The sequence below is a fragment of the Sinocyclocheilus grahami genome, unplaced genomic scaffold (assembly GCF_001515645.1).
Source record: "Sinocyclocheilus grahami isolate Dianchi unplaced genomic scaffold, SAMN03320097.WGS_v1.1 scaffold526.1, whole genome shotgun sequence".
Classification (NCBI taxonomy): domain Eukaryota; kingdom Metazoa; phylum Chordata; class Actinopteri; order Cypriniformes; family Cyprinidae; genus Sinocyclocheilus; species Sinocyclocheilus grahami.
The window spans coordinates 1,035,378-1,060,463 of NW_015505705.1; the positions used below are offsets into that span (position 1 = coordinate 1,035,378).

General features: G+C 37.2%; 2 protein-coding genes across 2 annotated transcripts; both read left to right on the plus strand.

Moving 5' to 3' along the window:
- Window positions 1-135: 135 nt before the first annotated feature.
- On the plus strand, window positions 136-4,280 carry LOC107555130 (T-complex protein 1 subunit theta-like). The gene is made up of 13 exons (XM_016237830.1): window positions 136-195; window positions 906-1,001; window positions 1,273-1,453; window positions 1,546-1,607; window positions 1,701-1,838; window positions 2,008-2,186; window positions 2,330-2,396; window positions 2,517-2,604; window positions 3,193-3,308; window positions 3,393-3,464; window positions 3,543-3,707; window positions 3,883-4,002; window positions 4,119-4,280. The coding sequence occupies exons 1-13, from the start codon at window positions 136-138 to the stop codon at window positions 4,224-4,226; spliced, it is 1,452 nt and encodes a 483-aa protein (XP_016093316.1). The 3' UTR covers window positions 4,227-4,280.
- Window positions 4,281-5,753: 1,473 nt separating this feature from the next.
- LOC107555131 (transmembrane protein 135-like) lies at window positions 5,754-10,844 on the plus strand. The gene is made up of 11 exons (XM_016237831.1): window positions 5,754-5,809; window positions 6,095-6,226; window positions 7,203-7,236; window positions 7,447-7,512; window positions 8,027-8,073; window positions 8,301-8,342; window positions 8,494-8,661; window positions 9,240-9,309; window positions 9,702-9,800; window positions 10,129-10,196; window positions 10,283-10,844. The coding sequence occupies exons 1-11, from the start codon at window positions 5,754-5,756 to the stop codon at window positions 10,413-10,415; spliced, it is 915 nt and encodes a 304-aa protein (XP_016093317.1). The 3' UTR covers window positions 10,416-10,844.
- Window positions 10,845-25,086: the final 14,242 nt, after the last annotated feature.

Consider the following 25,086-nt stretch of genomic DNA (forward strand, 5'->3'; position numbering starts at 1 on the left):
TACTCTCTCTCCTGTCTGGTTCAGTAATCCGTGTTTCTGCTCTCTGCAGCAGCGCCTGTTCTTTCTTAGCTGCATGCTTCTCGTGCGCTGCAGCCTCATCCAGCATCAGTCTAATATCTCTCTTATCTGGTCAAAATGGCACTTCACGTCCCCAAAGCTCCGGGATTTGCTCAGATGTTAAAGGATGGTGCGAAGGTAGGGCTGTTGAAGCAGTGTTTTGCTCGTGCTGTGATGTTTTAGTGCGCATGCAGTGACTCTACATAGAGGTTTCTAGAACACGGGCCTCATCCCGTCCGACTAACGTACCGGTAAAAGCAGCACACACTTCAGCTGAAGAATAATAGTTTGTACAAGGCCGTCATTACCATTAGGTCTTAATAAAATATCGAGGGATTGACAGTAACTGGGTTTGATTAGAAAGTAAGGTATGAATGAAGTTAGCATGTTAGCTGAAGACATGTGACAGACAGACGCCGCTCACACCTCCATCACTCAGGTAAAGTTAGGAAGCTAGTTGAATTTGGTAAGCTGCAGAATCACAACTATTTAAATGTACTGTTTTATTTAACGTCTATAAATAAGAACATGAATAATTTTACAAATAAAGGATAGCGTTTCTCTTAAAAGGGCAGTTCCCCGTTCGCAGTGTTGGGGAACGTTACTTTTAAAAGTAATGCATTACAATATTGCGTTACTCCATAAAAAAGTAACTAATTACGGTACTTAGTTACTTTTTATGGAAAGTAATGCGTTACGTTACTGTTGCGTTACTTTTAAAATCTGGACAGAGCTTACTTGTTTGTTTTTAAAATAAAAAAGTTCTGTTTTTGGCAAATATAAAAGTCTTTTCACACCAAAAGTGAAATGAATAAGCCTCAGGCTGAAGGAAATGTAAATGTACGCAGGAAGTAGGCGATGGCACAAACTTTGTGCTTGTGTTTGCTGGTGCTCTGCTGGAGCTTGCAGAGGAGCTGCTGAGAATGGGCCTGTCTGTTTCAGAGGTCAGTAAACTACTTTGCTAATGCAGTATGTCGCTGTCAGGAAAGAGGTTTGCATTGCGTGGTGATGTCTTCTAAAAAAAAAAAAAAAAGTTTGGTTCCCCGTACTACAAACTATGTATTTGTTTAGCTCTTTTTATGTATCAGACCCGAATGCAATATGAGGATTAAATAGTATGATTAATTCATGTTAAATTGAGAACTACTATATAATTTATTTGCCTTATAAATTACGTATTTGCATGAGCTGATGATTGTTAATTGTTTATCCCAGTTGATTGAGGGCTATGAGATGGCATGTAAGAAAGCTCTAGAGATTCTCCCCGATTGCGTCTGTTCGTCTGCGAAGAACCTGCATGATCTGGATGAGGCCACAGCCATGATCCGCTCAGCCGTCATGAGCAAACAGTACGGCAATGAGGACTTCCTGGCCAACCTTATCGCACAGGCCTGTGGTAAGGCATGATTGCTTCTGTGTACTCTGGGAAAATTCAGCTTGATTTTGTGATAATGTTTCATTTTATTTAGAATATTACTCATTTTACAGTCTCTATCTTCCCCGAGTCTGGAAATTTCAATGTTGATAATGTCAGAGTGTGCAAAATATTGGTAAGTATAAAGTGATCAATTTCGGCATTGCTTTAAACTAAATAAATGAGTGTCTGTGGGTCAGTTTCAGTTCTTTTTTTTTTGTCTTTGTAGGGCTGTGGACTGAACTCTTCTATGATGCTTCATGGGATGGTATTTAAAAAAGAGACTGAAGGAGACATCACATCAGTGAAAGACGCAAAGATAGCAGTGTTCTCCTGTCCGTTTGACTGCATGGTTACTGAAACAAAAGTAGGAAAATGCTCAGTGAATTGGATTAAATGTTTTTTCCTTGTGTATCTATGGGTTGACTTGAAATAGTATTTCCTTTGTGTGATGTTCAAAAAATGTGCAATGAATTATGTTCTCCTTAGTTTTTTTGGGCTGTCTTCCTTCAGTATTTCTTTCTGATGTTCCGTAGGGAACAGTACTTATAAAGAACGCAGAGGAGCTCATGAATTTCAGTAAAGGAGAAGAGGACCTGATGGAGGCCCAGGTGAAGTCTATCGCTGATTCAGGGGCCAATGTGGTTGTGACTGGGGGCAAAGTTGCTGATATGGCCCTTCATTACGCCAACAAGTACAAGCTCATGTTGGTGAGGTGAGACAGGCAGATCCCTTTTTTTTTTCTTTTCTTTTTTTCTTCTTTGTGCTGCTTGATTTTTTTTTTAATGTGTTGGCTTGTTAAATGACAATAAAAGCGACATGTCTGATATTTATGAATGCTGTTTGTACTTCACCCAGGCTGAATTCAAAATGGGACCTCAGAAGACTATGCAAAACTGTGGGAGCCACAGCATTGCCCAGACTGGTGAGTTATTTTGAGTTTTATTAATGGCACTTTGTGTGATGCAAGTTGGTGACAAGCCAGTTGACATCATTATGTGTCAGTCTCAGTCTTGTTGTTTTTTTTTTTCCTCTGGGTAAACAGACTCCCCCAACCCCAGAAGAGATGGGACACTGTGACAGTGTGTACCTGTCAGAGGTTGGAGATACGCAGGTTGTGGTCTTTAAACATGGTAAGGAAAATTTAACACATGATTCTTGTACGTTTACATATACATAATATATGTGTGTATCTACACCACTGTTCAAAAGTTTGGGGTCAGTAAGATTTTTTTAAATAATAAGTTTATTCATTAAAGATGCATTAAAGAAATCAAAAGTGACAAAGAAATATTTTTTTAGTATCAAATCAGCAAATTCAGTTTTGCAATTATGGGAATAAGTTACATTTTAAAATATATTAAAATAGAAAACAGTTTGTTTTCACGGTTTGTAACCATGAAAAGGATTTTAAAGGGGTCATATGATGCTTTTTTAAAGATCATTATTTTGATGATAAATAAATAAAATGGTACTTAAATGTTAACGAATTTAAATGTAAACAAGTACTAAAGTGCACCAAAAATGTAAATATATTATTATTATGGGGTGAAATGTGGCTAAGGCACTCAATTACAACTTACTGTATGTAGATAGATGTCTTTGTGACTTTTTTTTCTTGATTCTGTAGCTTAAGCAAACTGAGCTTTGTAAATATTGTTGTTCAGTCTGGCAGTGATGTATCCAGACAGCTCATGGCATCTCACTCCTTTTATTTCTAGATAAAGAGGATGGCACCATCTCTACTTTAGTAATTCGTGGGTCCACAGAAAACCTGATGGATGACATTGAGCGTGCCATCGATGATGGAGTTAACACCTTTAAAGTCCTTGTCAGGGTGAGCTACTTTAAAACTCCACCCCAAAAAGACTTTTAATGAAAGTCTTTTAAATGTGACCCTAACAGAAACATTTCCCCACAGGACGCACGTCTTTGTCCAGGTGCTGGTGCCACTGAAATTGAGCTGGCGAAACACATCACCTCCTATGGAGAAGTAAGCAAATCAATCTCATTTCAATTTGCTGTTGGCACAACCTGAACAGTGTAAATAATTTGAACATGTCCTCTAAAGTCTTGCCCAGGCCTGGAGCAGTACGCCATCAAGAAGTACGCAGAGGCATTTGAAGTATTGCCTCGTGCTCTGGCAGAAAACTCTGGCATCAAGGGCAACGAGCTGATCTCCAAACTCTATGCCGCCCATCATGAGGGCAACAAGAACTTTGGCTTTGATATTGAGGTGAGGGGTCTGCAGCATAAGCTTGCTTTGTAAGGGCTCCAAGTGTAAGCAGCAAAGGGAAATTAAGCTGTTTTTAATTTGGAGGGAGCAGACCTGATATAAATAGAAAGAAGGACCCTAAATCATGCATTTTAGGGTGTAATTGATGACAAAATATTTGTTTTAAACCATTCAGGGAGAGGGGCCTGCAGTGATTGACATGATGGAGGCCGGTATCCTCGATCCATTCCTGGTCAAGCACTGGGGCATCAAATTGGCCACAAATGCAGCCATTACCGTCCTCCGTGTGGATCAGGTTAGCTCTTCAATTTTCAATTATGTATTCAGTTTCTTATTCCGTCCATATTTAGTAGTTTAGGTGCTTTGCTAGCCTGCTTCTTTCTGTATTATAATGTGATGTGTATATGCCAGATCATTATGGCAAAGCCAGCAGGGGGACCAAAAGCCCCCAAACAGCAAGGACACTGGGACAAAGACGGTTGGGATGAGGAGCCAGACAAATTTGATACACATCATTAAGAAATTCAAAATAATTGCAAAGGTGCACAAAAACACCACTGTTTGGAGTGCTTAACCACTGGAGTGAACTGGGTTGCATGAACACTGTGTGGAAATTCACCATGAATTTGTTGACGAAATGAGTCTAGCCTGTCGTTACATCACAGATGAAATAGTTATGCTGTTTAAATTGAGCTGAGAAGCATTAGTTAACAGTTTAAAGGGTTAGTTCACCCAAAAATGAAAATTCTGTCATTAATTACTCACCCTCGTGTTGTTCGAAACCCGCAAGACCTTTGTTCATCTTCGGAACACAATTTAAGATTACTTTTGATGAAATCTGAGGGCTCTGTGACCCTCCCATAGACCGCAAGGTAACTACCACGTTCAAGGTCCAGAAAAGTCATTATTTTTGTTTTATTTGCGCTAAAAAAGTATTTTCGTAACTTTACAGTTGAACCACTGATGTCACATGGACTACTTTTTCGATCATCTTGGTACTTTTCTGGACCTTGAACGTGGTAGTTACCTTGCTGTCTATGGGAGGGTCAGAGAGCCCTCAGATTTAATCAAAATTATTTTAAATTTTACAGCTATTATTTATGTAGTTACATCAACATGACAGTGTGTTGTAGTGATGGGAATCCTTGCAGCAGCTTTTTTCTGTAGATGTTACTGGATTATCGTTGTACTAAGTTCATTCACCTCTTTCTTACCCAAAATGACATACTGAGATCAATGAAGTGTTGACAACCATTTTTTTCATGCAGTTTTAGTAATATTACAAAGCATCCACATAAAGAGGATGTGTACTTTACACCATCGCTCTCTGCTGTTGTTCTTGGAGCACTTCACTTCAGCTCCAATATCTACAGATTATTTGAATGAAAAATACATTTGTAGATCATGGGTGGTTAGTGTAGATCGGATTGCATAATATAATTATATATAAAATTTAAGTAGTTTGATATTTTACGTCAGAAAGATATATTTGCAAGCTATTAATATTTTGTCTGTATTAACCAAGTCGAATTGTAGCAATGCATAAAATGTAATTTACGTTTTGTGTTATGACTGGTTTATATTTTTTATTATGTGTGTATATAGAGAGAGAGAGAGAAAGAGGTGTATTTGTTAAATGTTACAGGGATGCCAATATGTGTCTGTCTTTGTGTTAAATTATGCAAGATGAATTTCAAAAGAATGCCCACAGTAATAATAGCAATGCATAGAAGTTCATTTACATTGTATTTTATGACATTGGTTTATATTTTAAAGCCAACGTCATTCGAAAACACCCTCCATCTACAAATAAATAAATATTTAGCTTTATTCTGAGACTGAGTCAATGTGAGGATTTGTATTCTTTCAGTAGCTGAATTATTAATTGCTTATACAATCGATAATTGAATATATTTACTGTGGAAACGATAACTGGCGGTTACGGCAGGGTTGCTCATCCTAATATCCATGATCTGCCCTCCCCGGGAGCGCGCTTGTTGCAAGAAACAGTGGACGCGCGCTCCCGCGGTGCGGTGCTGCTTAAACATGGCTGCTCTCAGCAAGTCCATACTGGAAACATTTGTCGTCCCACGTGTGCAGCTGTTCGGACACGAGCAACCTTTGAATCCCTGTCCTTATCAGCCGCTTAAAGTCTACGTACATATCTGTCCAAATAGGATTGTAAAGACCTTTGACGCATCAAATACATTATGCACAGGGATTTATGTCTGGCGTTCCGCATGACCTGTCCACTCACCTAATTTGTGAATGAATTATTTGGATTATGGATTATTTTATTCTCTTCTAAATGAGACAAATATTCAACCGTAATATTGTCCTCCGTTGAAAGCACGTCTATTAGCTTATAATTATAAATGACCAGCTAGCCTTTCCATTGTTTCCTCTCTTTTTCCTCTGTTACTCAGGAAGCTGTTGGGGCGTTTCTACTCCTGGTCAGCTGGGTTTGGGGCGGCACTGCCAGCCTCATACATCGCCATACTAATAGAGCGGAAAAGCAGGTTAGCCCTGACATTTCATCACAGATTTCCTTTGGCCTTTCTTTTATACAAATTTTATACAAATTATCCAAAGTTTAAACCAAATTTACACTGAACTTGCATATGGAAATGTACTCTAATGGAAAAGAGTTAAAGGTGCTGTATGTAAGTTTTTGACTCTACTAAAGCATAAAAATACCATAATATGTTTTCAGATATTTAAGAAACGGGCTAAGTTAACGTATTTGTTTATCTGAAAAACAATGCTACAGTCAGTTATTCTCCTTTGAAAATGTGCGTTCCGGGCCGGAGTGTCTGTCTCTGTTTTGGTTTGTGAAACCCCCCCACTGCCAGTTTACCCAATTGTATTTCGGCACCCCGGGTTGCCAGTTGGCAGGAAACGCAGCGTATTTAATTTCAGTCATGGAAGCTGGTAAACAAAAGTGTTGGTGTCGTCAATCTGGCAACCTGTGTATGCGTCAAGCCTGAGGAGGAGGGACCGGGTGAAAAAAAACCCTCTCCAATATTTTGAATTTGGACTGTAATACCTAGTTCAACCACTCGTTGTCAACCCTACATACAGCACCTTTAAGGCCCATTCACACCAAGAATGATAATTAGAACAATAACTATATTCACGTCCACACCAACAGAAGGTTACGTTCTGTTTATTGTAGGCAAGTGCTGCAGTTTTGTCATCTGCCACTTTTAATGCTCAAGCTCTTCAGTCGGGTAGATTCTGATTGGCTGTCAATGTTTATATCGTTCATCAGCTGAAAAATGTGATTTCTATTATGTTGTTCCTCTGTGTTGTCATTGTTATAGCTGCTGTGTGGACTTCACAGTTAACATAGAATTAGAACAATTGTTAAAATTGTATTGTTATAGTTTCCGTCCTTGCTGTGACGCTTGCATACAGTGAACAAGTAGGCTAATAGTGCAAAATGATGTTGAAAACCTCAATTAGTTCTTATATAATTTCTGTCTTCTCATTCAGGAGAGGACTCCTAACAATTTACATGGCGAACCTGGTAAGACTATTCAGCATTGCTTCTTTTCAGTTCCACTGCATTATTTCTTGACAGTTCTTTCATAGATGCATGACCATTTCCTGGCAGTAGTCAGGATCACATCTGTTATCTGTCACTTATGTTACTTTTTCTGGAAAGCTGTGATCAAAACCGTCTATTTCAAGGAAACCTCGGGTGATTTTGATCTAAAGTGCTCTGTGTCATTTCCAGGCAACGGAGACGATTTTCCGGATGGCTGTCACAAGGGGTCTTGTTAAGCCTATGAAACACGGAGAGGTACGTTACAGTTCATGCTTGGGGTTAGTAAGATATATATATATATTTTAAAGAAATTAATACTTTTATTCTGCAAGGAGGCATTACATTGATAATAAGTAACAGTAAAGACATTTATAATGTTAAAAAGATTTCTTTCAAATAAATGCTCTTCTTTTGAACATTTCATTCATCAAAGAATCATGAAAAAGTGTATCATGGTTTCAAAATATTAAGCAGCACAACTGTTTTCATAATGTTTTAAATTGTAATAATATTACTGTTTTTACTGTATTTTATATCAAATAAATGCACCTTTTTTTGTGCATAAGAGACTTCTTTTGAAAACAAAACAAAAAAATCATACTGAACCCAAACTAACATTAGTGTATCTGGACCTTATTATATCATGCACTGAGATCATTTAGTGCTAATGATGCAACCCCACTTTACATACTTGCAAAATCATTATTACTTTGAACTAACCTTGACCTGATCATAAAGTTTCATGTGATGTCTGTCTCATAATTTCCAGGTTCTTCTCTTCTGCTTGACTGCGTCTCTCTACATGTTTTTCTTCAGGTCAGTTGGTCAGGGTACTGCCTCTCAATCCTGGTCCTGGAGGACGCCAGCCCTGGTTATCTTATTTCTTCAACACATCAAGTTCATACAAGCCTCCGAGACTTGCTGAGGTCCTCCAGGAGCAGGATTGAGATGGACAGGCACACTCTTCAGAACAAATAAAAACCTAGTTGTTCAATTACAAACATTGACCCTTTTAACGTTCCAATTTCTGGTTTTATCTTCAGATGTAAAGATGGACTGAATGGCTTTGCATTCTCTGCCTTAAAGTAAGTTTATTTATCGGTTTACATGATTTTACGTAGTCCTTAAATTCCCAAGGATTTGTCATTAATCCTAAGGCCCTAGGAAACGCCCTGTTCAGAGCATAATCAACTCGTGTCAGACTGTTAAAGGAGATTATGTGTCTGGCTGCGGCAGATTTATAGTTGGCAAGGAGGAGATCCCAACACACCCTTGTCTTGCTGAGCACGTGTACGAACAGGGTTCGGAGAGAGACACACAGCCACCGGATGAGAGACCGGAGCACACGCCTGCCTCCAGGGAGAGCTGCATTAGAGCGTTTACACGCAAACTCCTAGACTCTATGTGAGTGAGAGAAATATACCTATGAAACACACACACACACACACACACACACACACACACACACACACACACACACACACATATATATATAAGACTATGGTATTTTTGACAGAATTTTATTCTATCCAAAACCACCAAAAAAATATTATAGAATTATACATGTTAAGTTTTTATTTTTAGGACTTTCAAAGTATGAAAAATGCAATTGTGCTTAATATTTTTGTGGAAACAGTGATAGTTTTTCCAGGATTTTTTGATTAATAGTGTTCAAAAGAATAGTATTTATTCGAAATAGAAATAATTTGTCATATTATAAATGTCTATAGTGTCACTTTAATTTCAATGTAATCTATATAAAGTTTCCTAGCTGAGTAAAAGTATTAATTTCTTTAAAAGAATTGTGACCCCAAATGTATACAACAATAGTAGGTAAAAATGGTGTTTGACTTTCATTTGACACTTGGAGTTAATTTACGGTCCGGCTTGTTTAACATTCAGCTTCATTTTCATGCATGAATGTTCCCCTGCCTCATAACACATTGTTTGCATTCATTGTGTGTGTGTGTTGTCCCCTTTAGATGCAAACATGGACCCAGGCATAGATGTTGCAAACACTATCAAGACAACTGCATCTCCTACTGTGTTAAAGTAAGAGTCTGAGACCTCCTAACCTGTGGGTGAACTATCCCTTTAAATATGATTTACTTAAATTGTATAACCAGGTTTAATCCTTTATTAGTATTGAAGCTGTATTTTGACTACCTCAAAGCTATATAATAGGTTCCTTTAAAAAAAAAATGAAATAATGTTAGAAATGCTTTAAAGATTGTAAATTCCTTTTAAAAATGTATTTATATATATATTTTGTGGTCAGTGAATTATCATAAAAGCCATATATATTAAATATGATTCATAAACGTGCATGGGAAAAAAATATTCTGATTTCAAAAAGATTTTCTATACGGGTTGCAATATAAAATGTATATGCATAATATATGTGTATGTATAGTCTACTAATAATCTACTGACTGTCTTTTTAGACAATGTATTTCAAAGGGATCGAGGCAGGCAGGTTTCCGTACTTCCCTCACGCTGACACAGTAATCTATGCCATCTCTACTGCCATCTGTTTTCAAGCGGTAAGTTTAAAATGTTTTTAAAATCTACCAAACTAAAAGCATCTTCTGCATACCAAGGGAAAATACAAACCACATTAAAATGCAGAAGCCGTTTGTGCCAGTGTGACTTATTGATGACTCAGTCATGAACTGATTGAGGATCAAGACACGTGTTTTTAATTTAACGAAAGACCGCACAAGCATACTTTAAAAGCCAAACAAAAATAAGTTTGTCAGGTTTTAAATGATAAGGAATAGTTTTGCTGTGCAAAATTAAGACATGAACATGCTAGAAACATGCTCCTAGGTGAATGATTTTGTTTAATATGTCCTGGGTGGATCTTATCAGGCGGTTATGGAAGTGCAAAATCTGAGACCATCGTACTGGAAGTTTCTACTGCGGTTGACGAAGGGCAGGTGTGTATTAGTGGAAAATATGATTGATAAGTCTCATTATGCATATGAATCCTTAAACGCATCAAGTTATTGATTTCTCTGTCCAGGTTTGCTCTGATGAACAGAAAAGTGCTTGATGTTTTTGGGACCGAGGCTTCCAAACACTTTGGTGACTTCACGCCTAAACTTGACCCCAGATACGTGCTGTGTCCCATCGACATGGACGTGCAGCTGGGCTGACAGGCCCGTGGGTATCTGCGAAATGTCTTCCCATAGACCAACAATGACACAAAGGCACGAAAAGCTCTTGCACACGATCTCTCTCCTATATTCTCTCGCCCTGGCGCTCTGTCATTAAATGTGAAGTGAAATTGTGAAGTGCTTATATGTTTACGTTGATGTAGATCTGAAGCATTTTGCAATGTAATTACCGCAGGCAAGATGTGACCTCTATGTACTGTACACACAATATCAGCATCGGTTTGTCTGAAGATGATCTGAAGTTCATAGGATAATGATTGCTTATTGGATTTTCAAGGACAGAATGACATAGCAGGAATGTGTTCACGCTAACTCGGCTATTCCTGGACTGCTTGGGATCTGACCTGCGATCTCTGTGTTTCATAGTCCGCAGCATTAACTAATCAGCTTTGAGACTATTAAATGTTTTACTTTTTTTTTTATTTTTTAAATACAATGTTTTTAGGTAGGAAAGTACAGAGACAGATTTTTACAGCTGTTTCATAGTCCGCAGCATTAACTAATCAGCTTTGAGACTATTAAATGTTTTACTTTTTTTTTATTTTTTAAATACAATGTTTTTAGGTAGGAAAGTACAGAGACAGATTTTTACAGCACAGTCGGGCACCTCGGAAGGATATGCTGGATTCTTTTTGGTCATTGTCATTTTAAATCCTACCAAAAATGATCAAATCAGTAATTAACTGTCTGCTATAGTCAGGATATGCGGGTTAAGCCATGTGAAAGGACCTTACTGACATCAGGGTTGTGTATGATCTCTTTTTTTTGTCTTTAGTGTGCTATGAGTTCTTGTTCCGATAGGAATATATTGAGACCTTCTCATAAGTACAGTTATTAGTACAGAATTTAACATTTATTACACGCCTATTATTGCAGATTTAATAGTCACAGATATTCTTTCAGGAGAGAAAAGCAGATTAAACTAATCTTAATGGACTTTCACCTTCACTTTCAGTAGGAGAGCTTTTTTTTAAAATTATCAATAATATAAAGTAAAATCTGACAAAATAATCGAAGTGTTGCTGTGTATTTGAAATGTAATTTATGTAAAAAGAAAGAAACCCTTATGTCTTCGATGTTTGTATAAAAGCGAAAGCTTTATATTAAACGCATTCTGAAGAAATAAGGTTCTAAGAGTGTTTTATTTAATTACATCTGGCATTATGAATCTAATTGTGACCCTTTAATTATTATTTTTTTGATTATAACTAAACTTTTTATAGTGCCATTTTCTTGTACAACATTTTGACATTTTGTCCCTCCTAAACTTTGGATTGAATTGACAGAGATGCTATTTAGATAAGTGATACATTGCAAATGTTACTGATTTGTGTAAATGTCCACTGGAGGGCGATGTTATACTGTTTAAATCGCAGTTCATCCACTATTTCAATCCATCAGTGCTCTAAATAGTTTACAAACAATAAGAGTGCTTATTTCCATGTAAACAGAGCTTAAAATAGCAGTATCTTTACTACGTGTAGTACACCTGCATTTGTGTTCCGTTTAAATGCTTAAAACCGAATCTTTGTTTATATGCATCCAAAAATACAGACTTTTTTTAAAACGTATATTTTAATCGCATCTTAATGCATGGCCTTAGAGCAGTGGTTCCCAATCCTGCTCCTGGAGAACCCCCAACACTGCACATTTTAGATGTCTCCCTATTCAAACACACCTGATTCAACTCATCAGCTCATTAGTGAAGACTCCAAGACCTCAAATGTGAGTGTCAGATAAGAGAGACGCCAAACACGTGCAGTGTTGGGGGTTCTCCAGGACCAGGATTGGGAACCACTGCCTTGGAGGATAATATTCTGTAAGTGTCCAACGAGGAGAGGCTTTTCTCATTTTTGCCCTTCGTATTCAGTTCACACGATCCTGACGCAGCACAAACTGTCCACGAAATAGTTACAAATGGCTTTGTCTTGTCCTCTCACTTTCTCATTGTCTTCGTCTACAGAGAAGCCTTTGTGTGTGAAATGTTTCTCAGACTTTACCTTTCTGTCCAGTCTCCGTCCCTCGGAGAGAGATAGACTCGCAGTCCTGAGAGGATCTGCTTATGCCTGCGTACAAGGGAGTGAACAATGATTCATTCGAACTGGCAGAGAAGTGAAGTCTCAGAGCCGCCCAAAAAAAGATACTTGACCTCCAAAGTACATTTATTCGTTTGCCAGACTTTCAAACTCGCAGTGCATTTAAAGAGCATATTTTTTCCAGTATGTGTTTTGGAATCGAACCCATGACCTTGATGTTGCTGACGTCATCAGCTCAAGTCAAGTCTGCTTTATTGTCAATTCTTCCACATGTACAGCACATACACACAGAGAATTGAAATTGCGTTACTCTCAGACCCTTGGTGCATACAGATAACACTAACAGTAGAACATAAATACAGATATACAGATTAAATGTAAAATACAACTATACAGCTGAGTTAGGTATAGAAATAAAATGACATACTTTGAGAAATGAATTCCATTTCTAGCTCCATTGGAAAAGCTCTAGCTGATGATGGAAAAGGAGTAGAATTAAATGTGAGATGCTTTTAGACTGCCCTTGCCACTTCTCCAAGGAGAAATATTCATTTGATATCTGATAACTCGTGATGATTAGTTGTTTTTTAACCGCAAAAACAGCTGGTGAAGACAGACTTCATCTGAAGGACAGATATCCAGATATCCGTATGTTGTTGTTGTTATAAGTTAAATTTAAATAAAACATTTAATTGATTAAGGGAATACAGAAAAAGAAAGAAAATTATAAATAATTCTATTTTAAAATACGAGAGTGAATGTGTGCAGAATAAACGGAAAATGCTTCGTCTTATTCAGTTGTAGCCTACCTGAATAACGCAAATGGTCCTATATTTTCCATTCAAAACGGCGAAATTTGACAAAATGTCCAGTAGTTTGCATCGCAGATATTACTGCTTGTCGTTTTACACTTCTATCATGAAAACAGTTGTCAAATATGAGCTACTTTCATCTTTCCTCACAAGCGTCGTGCTGGATTCATAATCGGCTTCTGCGAACACTAAAGCCCGCCATCTTTGATTTGCTTGGCCATCCCAGTCATTTTGACATTGATGAGTGCTAGTGCTGTAAGACATCTGAGACAGAGCAGCCTAAACATTTAACTTCTAAAACGTTGTCGTAAGCAACAAACAAGAGCATCAATATCAAATATAATAAGTGACAATTTGCCCATTTCTAATTATTGAGGACTCATCCCCCTAAATGTCTTTTGTGGTCTAATTTCATCTAATGGGAAAACCGTATTTAATTGTGCCAGTATTTTTACAATGACCTTCAGCTTATATCACATGGTAGCTGTAGCAAACTTTCTCTTGATCCACATCCTTCATGCTGAGATTTCCCACAGGGCCTTTAAAAATAACCGGTTGATCTAGAAGTTTCAGTGAGCACTTTTCAGGTGCTGGCCAATCAATCATTTTCAGCTGTCTCCATGGCAACTGAATCTCATCAAACAGTGTGAAGTACCTCCGAGGATGAGAGTGTGAATATGTGCGGCCAGAGTGTGTATTTATTGAAAATCATACTGTATGTGGTGGAAAAAGCTTGTGTTTTGTGGAAAAAGCTGGTCTTTTCTTGGTCACTTGGGTCTGACTGTAGTCTCACTGTCTCTATCACAATCATGGGCTCTAGGCTGGTTTTGCTTCAGGATTTTACTTGGACTTGGATTTTACACTGGACATTAAATGGTGGCAACTGAGTACAAAAATTGTTTACCACACAAAATGTAACAAAAAATATCCTTACAATCAAACATTACATTAATTTATATAGGTCCACAAATATGGGCCTTTTAATTAACCATGCATTATGTAAAAACAAAGCAAAAGCTACTGTATCATAGCCTGTGCAAATCGATGGGATATTTGTTGATGTAGCTTCATTTTTGGTAAAATCTTTTAAATATAATTATATATAAAATAAATAATAATGTAATAAAAAATACAATCAATATAACATTTTTATTTGATTTTGTTTTGAATTTCCAGTGTTATTTTAGTTTTATTAATGCTATAGTATTTATTAATATTTTGAATTTTCAGATTTCAGATTATTTTAATGATTTTTATTTTTCAGCGTTCTTATTGATTTTATATTGTTTGTATTTTTTAATTTTTATATTTAGCTTTAAAGGGGTCATATGACTCCTAAAAAGAACATTATTTGGTGTAATGCAATGTGTTTATACGGTTTAAGGTTCAAAAAACACTTTTTTCCACATATTGTACATTATTGTTTCTCCTCTATGCCCCGCCTTTCTGAAACGTGTCGATTTTTACAAAGCTCATCGGTCTGAAAAGCGAGGTGTGCTCTGATTGGCCAGCTATCCAGTGCGTTGTGATTGGCCGAATACCTCAAGCGTGTGACGGAAATGTTACGCCCCTTACCAAACTGTGATGCGACCGGAGCAACAAGACAAAAACATTAAAACCCATTACAAACGAGGCATTTGTTGCATCCAGTGGGGACATAATTACTGATTATAATGACTTGTACTGTCTTTTTACGCGTTGTATTGCGTATCGCGCCATGTAAACATAAAACCATGTCTGGAGAAACGACAAACAACAAGTGCTACTCTACAGTGCTCAGCTCGCGTTTGAATCATCAGTGCAAATTCTTTAAATATAAAAAACGTACTTACAGGCTGCGAGTCAGAAGAGCCGCCATTGTAGTCTACTCTACCAGGATCAGGAAACAGTCCTCCATAAAATGCGCTGGTCACATCGGAATATTTGGTTGAAGTGTTCTGGAACAGTGTTGTAAATACAACTTAACCACTGATTTCTAGTCGTGTAGCTCGCGTTTGAATCATCAGTGCAAATTCTTTAAATATAAAAAACGTACTTACAGGCTGCGAGTCAGAAGTACCAGACTATCCTTGCAAAGTTGGAACTGAAACACTTTATAGAAACAGACACCGGCATTGTAGGCTACTCTCACAGGAAACAGTCCTCATCCTCCGCAAAATGAGCTGCACACATCTGAATCCGCTTCGTCCACGGTGAAAGCCGATCTGGCGATCCACAGCACGAAGTTGATGTATTTCCTCAGTGACCAGCACGGATCAGCTCTAGGCATGATGAAGCAGATATTGTCCTCTTTTGGAAGACCAAACAAAGTAGTTTCGCTTTCACAATGAAACACAGCGCCTTCACGACATGGCGGCGGCGGCATCAACAATACTATAGCAAGAATAAAAGTTATTCTATATTAATTTGGGCGAAAAAACAAAGTATTATATTAATTCTATTATATTAATGAAAATTATTTGTAATAATTTTTAGTTAACAAAAACAATGCCACCAGGTCTATATTCTGTCAGGTTGGAGTTTATATAGCAAGTTGATTTTTTTTAAATATAATTTTTTATTATTATTATTTTTAACAAACATTCTACCCTTAATCTAACTGCAGAGCAAACTGGCCTCAGAGCTGCTGTAATTCTCAACAGGCAGCCTGTATTGGACAGATGTGCTCTCTGAGCTCTGACGGGGTGTGCAGGCATACTGTACAGCCTGTACTTCATTTAACATGAATCTATATTCTGAGCTCTGGCTGCTCTTGATTCACTCTAGTCCATTGAGAGTCCACTCCGGGGTCTATTTCAAATGTCCCACTTATTGATGGAATGAGGTGTGCTAGTCTTGGCTAAAGCAAATGACAGACCTGTCGTTTGAAAAAAAATGGCACACAATAGAGACCGCTGCAACTTTGTGGACTGAAAATGATCAATGAGATGCAAAACATGAAGCTCGACAATATGAATGCATCATTTTGAAACCAAATCTGTCTTTTTTTCTGAACTAACAAAGATTTTTAATCCTTGAAGTGTATTTTGAAGGGCTTACCTAATGTCGTTAGATCTCATTCTGGAAAACAGGAAGCATGTCACACACTTGAGCAATAAAGAATTTGGTCTTCAATCAAGTCCTGTGCTCTGAGCGGTTGACTGATGTCGCCACACATCCTCCAGCGCGGCACTTTAAGTGTTAGCAGCGTGTTTTGACTGACATACATTTAGAAGGCTGTCAAATGCCTGTCACATCAAACAGCAGACAGGAAATGTGTTCATTGTTTCCTGAAAAACTCCTGAGAGTTGATCCAATAACAGACCTGCATCATGACTCCATCCATTTCCTCCTCATCTTTAAACAGGAAATTAAACTACAGTCATTTAAATAGGAGTGACTCGCCAAACTTAGAAACCTAGAGAAGATTGATGCTTTGATACATTTGCAGATTGTTCAACTAGATTTATAGATTTCCGGAAGAAATGACAAATGACTATAGTCCAACTCCGTTCCATGATGGTTGCAAGGGTTGCTCTTAGGTTGCTAGAATGTTCTGGGTGGATTCTATGGTCACTATGTAGTTACTAGGGTGTTCTGAATGGTTGCTATGGTCTTCTGGGTGGATACTAGGGTTGCCATGCAGTTGCCAGAGTGTTGTGTGTGGTTGCTATGGTTTGTATACAGTTTCTAGGGTGTTTGCGTGGTTGCTAGGGTTTGCATATGGTTGCTAGGGTGTTCTGAGTGGTTTCTAGGGTCGCTATGTGGTTGCTAATGTGTTATCTGTGAATGCTAGGGTTGCAATGCAGTTGCTAGGGTGTTCTGAGTGGTTCTTGGTGGATGTTAGGGCTGCAAAGTGGTTTCTAGGTTGTTCTGTGTGGTTGCTAGGGTTCTTGCTAGGTGCTTACTTATTGAGTCAAGTAAAAGATGATATTCTGGTCTCGATATGGCTCAGTTCCCGCTTCAGTGTAGGTCTACTCAATATTTTATTTTTAAGGTGAAAAATCACTAGCCTTAGAAAAGATTGCTTAGAAATCATCTCAAAATAAAATAATAAATGAATTTTATAATATAATATTTATATAATTTTTTTATATATAGAATAAAATAATTTTATAATGTTAGATATCACAAAATGCTGTTAATGACCCTGATAATGGTTTTACATTGGTAGTCTAACTAGCTGAATGAATGAATCTCTTTAAAATAGCATTTTAAAGCCATCAGCCCTGTTCACATCCACCCACTAACTAGGTCAATGTGTTTTTCTTGCTAATACCAGTCAAAGTGATTAACTCTTATGGCTACAGACATGAGAAACAGTCTGAGAAAAGAAGGGAATGTGCATCATAATGGACAATATCTGGTTCTTCTTGAACACTAAACCCACGCAGCTCTCGTGTGTCTTGTGAAGTTCAGGGATCAAAGCGTTTGATTAAAATTAAATAAGCTTGTGTGTCTGTTATGAATTAAACTCAGTAGATCCAACAAGAGAGACCACAAACAAACATAAAAAAAAGATCAGATATCATATTCTTATGAGAGCAGTGCAAGTAGTGCAAATTGTCTATTTAGAATTGAAGAGGACTGCATACTGCACAGTATACTGCATACTGGCTACTCTTTAAAAATAGTTTGTGTTGTGATAAAATTGTCAAATTGTACTTTGCTACATTGCTGTCACATGACATTGTGTTAAATTCAGTAAGTGTCAAGATATCATAAGCATTAATATGGTAATTATGGTTGTTTTTTATTTTTAATCCAGTTTTGTATAAAAATTAATTTTTTGGTAGTATGATCAAATAATAAATCAAGATGTTGATGGTAAAACTGATACTGATATTGGTTCATTTTTGCTTTGTGGGTTTTAGTATTCCATGCAATATTCAGATTTTAGCAAATGTACAACGTCATCCAAGTTTTGCATGCATATAGAAAATGTAGTACATAATGCAAAAATAGTGTGATGGAATGCTATTCTAAACACATCTGATATCTTTCTATAGTTTCTCACTCACAAGGTGTCTCTGTCCATGAAACCTCCTGTGAAACGGTCTATTTTCTCACATTTGGTGCGACACTGACTGATAAGATCGGGACACGAGATGAACTACATTTGGATGTGTTCTCTTTCTGTTAGTTTTAATCTTTTATCTCTCTTTATCTCTCTATCTGTCAACATTCTTCCTCTCACTCTGTGAGCCTGCCTGTGTGCCTACAGGGTTTGAATCGCACTACTGACTACCAGATGGATGGCACTCCAGATATAAATGTACTTCAAGAAGTGAGAAAGACATTTTAGAAACTGCAGTGTCCATGAACATATTGGCATTTTTAAAGACAATACTTTTTTCACACATATTTTTGTATAGATAGATAATTGTTATTATTATAGTATACATTTTGATTTATAATAACAACAATACACAATAATAAAAACTTTTATTATGATGATGATGATTATTATTATATGCAAGATATATTAGTATGTGTAGGAATTTTAATTGCTTATACAGGTGCATCTCAATAAATTAGAATGTCGTGGAAAAGTTCATTTATTTCAGTAATTCAACTCAAATTGTGAAACTCGTGTATTAAATTAATTCAGTGCACACAGACTGAAGTAGTTTAAGTCTTTGGTTCTTTTAATTGTGATGATTTTGGCTCACATTTAACAAAAACCCACCAATTCACTATCTCAACAAATTAGAATACTTCATAAGACCAATTAAAAACATTGAATTTATTTAATACACGAGTTTCACAATTTGAGTTGAATTACTGAAATAAATGAACTTTTCCACGACATTCTAATTTATTGAGATACACCTGTAATAATAGTACTAAGTATTATTATATATTAGATATCCCTACAGTATATTTTAACATATAAAGTATTTTTATTATTATTACTGTTGTTGTTGTTGTTATCATTGTTATTGTTGCTTTATTTCTCAAGAATTGTGAAAGACGTTTTAGTCTTGTACTGCCCACAATTGTATTTTCTTTTTATATGCAATATATCTCTACAGTATGTACATGTATTTATGCATCACTACAAAACTTACTTCAGCATTTTAAATCTTGATTCTCTTTTTGGAAAATCTTGCTTGATATTTAGTCTGATCTGATATCCAGTAATCTGCTTTAATCTAACTGTTCCTTATGTAATATAAGCACATACAAATCTTATTTTCAGGCGGAAGCACTACATGAAGGCAGAGAATTGAGACAAACCACAAACAAAAACACTAGTCATGGTATCGTGTGTTTTTTTTTAGGACACAAAATATATTTTTTTAGGACAATCCATAGCAGTGCATTATTTTTTGGACGTATCAAGGCAGTACCATCATAATCCTTGAAGTGCCTTTTGAGTACATCATGTCCTGTACACGGTTCTGCCACAGAAAAGTAATGAGAAAGCAAGAGCGATTTCTATCTCTAAGTCTGAACAATGCAAAGTATGTGTGGGAGGATGTTTATGCGTGCTCATCTCCATCTAACTGTTTGGATGTGTGTGTGTGAGTGAGTGAATGCTGCTCTATATGAGAGAGAATCAGTGGCTGTGTGGGTGTCTGTGTGTGGGATGCTCTCTCTGGCAAAGCTAATGTGAAGTGTTCAGAGAGCTCAAGAGAAGCGCATAGACCTTATTTTCAGGCGGAAGCACTACATGAAGGCAGAGAATTGAGACAAACCACAAACAAGAACACTAGTCATGGTATCGTGTGTTTTTTTAGGACACAAAATATATATTTTTAGGACAATCCATAGCAGTGCATTATTTTTTGGACGTATCAAGGCAGTACCATCATAATCCTTGAAGTGCCTTTTGAGTACATCATGTCCTGTACACGGTTCTGCCACAGAAAAGTAATGAGAAAGCAAGAGCGATTTCTATCTCTAAGTCTGAACAATGCAAAGTATGTGTGGGAGGATGTTTATGCGTGCTCATCTCCATCTAACTGTTTGGATGTGTGTGTGTGAGTGAGTGAATGCTGCTCTATATGAGAGAGAATCAGTGGCTGTGTGGGTGTCTGTGTGTGGGATGCTCTCTCTGGCAAAGCTAATGTGAAGTGTTCAGAGAGCTCAAGAGAAGCGCATAGAGCTTTTAATAAACATAGGTAGCCATGCTAATGTCCACTCCCCCATAAATGCCACATTTAAAGCTCTTCTATTCTATATAGCACCACCCGAATGCCAATTATGTCATTAAGAATCTTGTTTGATCTAAAAACGTCCTGCACAGGATGTGCAAAATCTGGCCAGCCGTCTATTTCACCCTTCCAATTTTCTGCTTTCATCTTTATCTCTGCGTATCTACGAGACTTGTAGAAATCGACAAAGGCATGGGGATGTTTCAGCAAATTAATTTGGCTGTTTGATTAGACTGTTTTTGATAAAGCGCTGAGGAGGAATCTGCTGCTACTGATGCAGCTGGTATCTGTCACAGTTAGAGAGGAGTAACACCCTCACTCCCTCCGTCACATTCACTTGTTTTCTCTCCCCCAGAAGCCTCTTCATTCGCTCAGTCGCTGGAATCCAAGGCTTATAACGAGCAGTCAGCCTTCGAAACTAGTTCCTGTGCATAAATTATTTTAGCATGTTTATATTCAGCTGTTGAAATCACTGTTCAAAATGAAGAACTATTTTTGGTAGGATAAATGTTTTGAATGGACTTAAAATTTCATGTTTCATGACTTAAACTATGTCATCATTATTACATTGCCTATTTAGAAGCAAATTATTTCTTTAGTAGAATCACCTCAAAAGGAGTTCTATGCAAATGATTCCCTTTTTTTTTACATGAACTCAAAAAATGATTCGGGCCCTTCATAGACAGTGTTCACTTTACTTAAACATATCTAATTAGGAGTAATATGTATTTATATTTAATGAGTCCAACATAAAATAGTGTCATCTATAAGACCAATTTAAACTTGATCACCTAAATTTAGTTAGATTTGCGAAAGGGGACGCAACGCGGTAAGATTTCTGCGACAGTAACGCAACTTGACAGAATCATTCAAAAATCACAGCCAATCAGAAGCACTTGTGGGCGGGCTCTCACTTGACTACACTCGCAACAAAACTGATAGGTAGATAATCAAATTCATAAATCATAAACAATTTTAACATGATTAAAAATACACACCGAGTGACTTACTGAACGAATACTCCCACTTCACTAAACGAGTCGCTGTTTTTGAGTCTGAATGAGATTCGCAGTCGCACTAAACATCTTAATTGTCATATGCAATTACAATTACGTTATTTAAACAGTGAGACTTTCAGTGACTCATTATGTGTTCATAACACAAAAAGACACTTATTTTTGCCACCTATAACCCCCAATTCCCCTTAAGCTTTCTACACACTGCACGATTTTAGCAATCTTATAAGAGCATTACAAATCACACTGTGCGACATGGATCTGATAAATTTGGGTACGACATGTATGTAAACTGTATGAGGATGAAACCTAGGGACTCGTAGGCTACGACTATTGAAGAATAAAATGGATTAAGCATGCGCTAGTGGTAAACAAAAAGAGCATGATGAATCACAGTTTGGCAGTTGTATTTTTTATGTGTGCTGAAAAAGTAAGCCGTTTTAAGTTTTGGCGCCATGTTGCATTGATCAACATGCCATTTCATGTTGCATTTTTATTGGCAGGTCAATAAACGAGGGTCGTAGCAGCAAACACACACTGCGATGATCATGCTGAATTTCTGACACTGTCAGAAAATGATCGTATAGTCTATCTTTGGTCGCAAGAACGTGACAACGGCCATCTTTGAACCTCTCTCACAGTACAACATAGGACCACCGTTTAGGAGCCACAATCACAGAAAATTGCTAAAAACGGATGCGCGCAAGAAAACTTGTCCAGAGTTTTACATTATCAACTCATAAAAGTTCAACGGATACAATTTGACTTTTGTCATAGTAGAAGTCACACTTCAGGACTGTGCACCAAATCTTTTGACACTGCCAGAATTTCGTCTGAGGTAAAATTTGATCGCAATGGTCGGCTGTCCAAGGTGCACATGTCAAACTAACGATCAAAGACTACAGATTTTAACCTAGGATTGGAGGAATCTTTTAGGATTTGTGAAATTTGTCTCAGATGGCCAAATCGTGGCTGTCGTCTTCATTTTTCAAGACGAGCCAAAAAAACTCCGGCCATCTCAGCCGAATCATACTTTTTTCATTAAATATTTAGCATAAAATGTTTCTTTGTTACATTTATATTGTAAAACCTTACAAAACAAAACAGACTTTCATATTTCAAAGTGTTTCTTTATACCTTGACAACATCTCAACTAAATAGCTCACGAAAACATATTTAACGATACAATACAATCCCTAATAATACAAAACCTTCCACATAGACAAATAATATCTGAGAATAAAAATGTGGTGTTTGCAGCAGGTGCAGATGGATATGGAAAGGCAGCAGATCAATATACACATTAAAGGATTTGAATACAGCACATGGTGATGTAGGGAATCATGGGAGATTTATATAATGTCAATGAGTCATACAGTGAATCACTGCAAAGGAGATGTGAGATGAAGAGAGTGAAATTGGAGTGAACAAAGGGATGAAATGGAAGGATGGCAGTAGATAAGAAGGGCCAGGATGTTCAAGGAGACAGAGTGGATAAGGGAAGAGGTTGGCAGCTCTTTTTACAGATATAGTTTGAGAAATCTATTTTGTGCAAACAATTAAGAGACGTTTAACTTGATTATAAATACTTTATGGGTTATTGCACAATGCATGTTCAATATTCGTAAATTAAAAAACCATAAAAAACCCATCAAGTTGTATTTATCTTAGCATGACAGTCCTTTAACACTGTCAATATGGTAAAATATGCATACCACAGAATATCATTTAATTCTAGAGGTTAAATCCACAGGTTGTTGATTAGATGAAGGCATACTGAATTTTTAAATGAAACATATGCATGGATGAATCATTCATAATAAGACGCATTTAGAAAACGGGCGAATTCTTCATTTCATGGAAGCTTTCATAAAATTAACTTTCAGCTTTTAAAAACTAACTCTCTTATGAGAAAACCAAAGCAACATATTGATGAGTCATCCTGAACTAAACTGATTTTTGTCCAATCAAATACTTTCTAGAGTGAGAATGTCCCACCCACTATTACCACCTGCCACCAATTAGCAAGTAGCAAATCCTGGTTTGTTAATGTGATGAATCTATCTCCAACCCTGATCCTGGAGAGCTACAGTCCAACAGACTTAAAGTCTTCTACACACTGCACAATTTTGGCATCGTGAAACAAACGTGGCGATTTCTGTGATCGTGGCTCCTAAACGGTGGTCCTATGCCGTACAGTGAGAGAGGTTTAAATGATGGCCATTGTCGCATTCTTGCGACCAAAGATAGCCTACGATCATTTTCTGAAAGTGTCAGAAATTCAGCATGATCATCGCAGTGTGTTTGCTGCTACGACCCTACTGACCAGCCAATAAAAATGCGACATGAAATCAACACGACACGGTGCTAAAACATAAAACTGCTCACCTCAAGCTCTTATCCCTTCCTCTTTCGCCTCTTCCACTTTTTTCAGCACACGTAAAAACTACAACTGCCAAACTGTGATTCATCATGCTCTTTGTTGACCACGAGCGCATGCTGATGACGTTTCTTTCTTCTATAGTAACGTGCGTTGTAGCCTACGAGTCAAAATGTGTCATACAGTCTGCATACATGTCGTACCCAAGTTTATCAGATCCATGTCGCAAGTTCCAACCCTACTGGAGCTGAAATCTGTAAGATGGTAGCTCTCCAGGAGCAGGGTTGGACACCCCTTAACTCAAGCGTAACCTCATGTTTCAAAAGTACAAATGCGTAACCCAAACCTGTTTCAAAACTAAAAATGTGTAACCCAAACCTCCTGTTTCAAAAGTAAAAATGTCAAAGTGGAAAAAAACCTGCTCTTAAAGCAACTTTATGGCATCTTTAAAAAATGTTGTGACTTTAGATCAGGAATATAGCTGAAATGCAGATGCAAATCACTTCTGAAAATGTCTTAACAGGGGTGTTGCACATTAAAGACAGTCAAAAAAAAGTATAATGCTATTTTTCATTTAACACTGGGGTTATTCAAAATGAAAACTCAGTCCACCAGAACCAGAAATAACTATATTATGGTGTATATACTGATAAAACTTTCCTGTTTCTGAAAGCATATTCAGCCATCTGCCTGTGTGTCTGACAGAAGTAGTTCTATAATCTCTCACCTTGTTCAGTCAAGCATGCCAGTCCAGAACTCCCCAGGTTTTTGTTAGACATAGCACAAAAAGACCAAAAAAATAAAAAGTGCAGCTTCAAACATAAATACATTTACTTTGTGTGCAAGTTTAAAGTGTCTGTAGTTTAATGCTGTAACTAACGGACAGATCTCTGTGGTGGTTGAGGCTTATCGATGGTTGACCATAGTGCTGGAATTGGAGGGATGAGGGTGTGAAGATCTACGTCATCTTCAGTCCAAGGACAACCAATACTGCTGCCATAGATTTATGCCATCTTCTCTCAGGGTTTGAAACATGCAGAACAGGTCATTTCTTTATCAGAGTTGAGCTGAGGAGAGATGGTATCTGGAACCACTGATTTCAAGATATCATTCTCGCTGGCAATTATGTGTTTCACAAGGAAGTTGGCAGCTTCATTAATGTTGATGTTTTCCTAAAATTTTGAGAGAAAGAACATACATGAAACATTTTTTGACGACCAGGTTTCAGATTTTCAGATGTTTGGTTTGATCATTCGGGAATAGGACT